Source organism: Chrysochloris asiatica, unplaced genomic scaffold (genome assembly GCF_000296735.1).
Source record: "Chrysochloris asiatica unplaced genomic scaffold, ChrAsi1.0 scaffold00015, whole genome shotgun sequence".
In the NCBI taxonomy this organism is placed as follows: Eukaryota; Metazoa; Chordata; class Mammalia; order Afrosoricida; family Chrysochloridae; genus Chrysochloris; species Chrysochloris asiatica.
The window spans coordinates 575,021-576,831 of NW_006408533.1; the positions used below are offsets into that span (position 1 = coordinate 575,021).

The 1,811-nt window shown below is 38.5% G+C and overlaps 1 protein-coding gene across 2 annotated transcripts in view; it reads left to right on the top strand.

The window, feature by feature from the left end:
* The window catches only part of LOC102821618 (chromosome unknown open reading frame, human C18orf8), a 25,625-nt gene that overhangs the window by 8,072 nt on the left and 15,742 nt on the right, over window positions 1–1,811 (top strand). The window contains exon 5 of one of the 2 annotated variants that reach the window (XM_006835019.1): window positions 575–661. The exons of the other annotated variant lie outside the window; for it this stretch is intronic. Coding sequence (XP_006835082.1) covers window positions 575–661 — 87 coding nt within the window. The remainder of the gene's footprint in view (window positions 1–574; window positions 662–1,811) is intronic. 2 annotated transcript variants of the gene reach the window in all.

Genomic DNA, 1,811 nt, shown 5'->3' on the forward strand with positions numbered 1-1,811 from the left:
AGTGACTAAATATTTGGAAGTAGTTTGTCACTCTTTCTTCCTAGTCTGTCTTTGTCTGGAAGCTCATCTGAAACCTGTCCACCATGGGTGACCCTGCGGATATTTAAAATACTGGTGGCATAGCTTTCAGAATCACAGAAACTCATAAGCCACCACAGTACAACAAACTGACGAGTTTTGGCCAGGTACTTCGTTGTTGTTGTTAAGTGGCATCGAGTCGGTTCCGACCCATAGCGACCCTGTATAGGGTTTCTGAGGAGTAGCTGGTGAGCTTGAACCTCTGACCTTGCAATTCAAACGGCTTTGTAGTCTGGTGCATTAACTCACAGCGCCACAGGCCAGGTACTTTAATGAAGGGTAAAAATCAGGGTAAACTTACTTAAAAGAAAATGTGATTTGCTGATGAGTAATCAAATCTGGGTAAGCTTTATTAAACATCTAGTGATATATATAGAGCATTTAACTTATTTAAGAGAGTTATATGTTCATTTATAGTTTTTACTTATTTGGGAGAAAAGTTCTAAACATATTTTTTTTTTAATAATTAAAAAAAAAATACTCTAATTCTTTTCAGACCAAGAATGCCAACATATTAGGATTCTGCTGGACCAGTTCTACTGAAATTGTCTTTATAACAGATCAAGGAATTGAGTTTTACCAGGTATTGTATGTGTCATGTATGTTTTCTGGAGAAAGTGCAAAGATTGGCAGCCTTTTGAATTCAGCATTAAATAGATACTTTGGGATTCCAGAGCTTTAGTCTCTTGCTTGTGTGTTTTTAATGTTCTTCCCCAATTAGAAGCATAATATGTATTTTTGTAAGTTACTCAAACGTTACCAAAATATATTTTAGGGAATGTAAAAGTTACTTAGAATCCGTGAAATAATTTGTTGTTAAGCGCTGTCTAGTCAGTTCCAACTCAGTGACCCTGTGTAGGGTTTCCAAGGAGCAGCAGGTGGGTTTGAACTGGCAACCTTGTGGTTCACAGTCCAGTGCCATACAAGGAGTTATTGTTAGATACTGTTATGTTTGATCTGACTCATAGTGACCCTGTATGTCCAACAAAATGAAACACTGTGCAGTCCTGCACCTTCCTCACAATCGTTGCTATGTTGGTGCCATTGCTTTTCCCAAATAAAAAGGGATTTGAGTAAAGGTTTACAGAGCAGATCATCAATTTTACATTCAGCAAATCTTAACACTTTGCTTCATTACAATTGCACCCCCTCCATGTACCAGGACCGGGCAGTGTTTCATTCTGCTGTGCATAAGGTCGCTGGGTCGGTACTGACTCAATGGCACCTAACAACAACAACAACCATGTACCATCAGTTAACAGGATTGACCTCTACTCACTTTAACTCTTGCATTCCTCCCATTGTCTCCCGACACCTTTATCTTTCCTTTGTCCACCTCTCTCTTGTTGTGTATCGCCTACGCTGTCACTCATGTTAAAATGTGTCTATCTTCTCCCTCCCATAACCATCCTAGAATGTTTCTTTTATTGAGAAAATCTTAACTTTTTATGATAGTACAGACATACATGATTTGCCCTTTTGTGATTGACTAATTTCGCTCATCATCATGTCCTCCATGTTCACCCATGTTTTGCAGATTCATCTTATTCTTCAACGTTGTATAGTGTTTCATTGTATGTATGCACCAAATTGTTTAACCATTCTTCTGTCGATGGGCATTTAGGCTGTCTCCATGTTTTTGTTGTGTCTCTTGTAGACAGCACATTGAAGGATCCTGTTTTCTTATCTATTCTGTTTTCTCGCTCTTGACTGGTACGTTTAATCTCTTTACA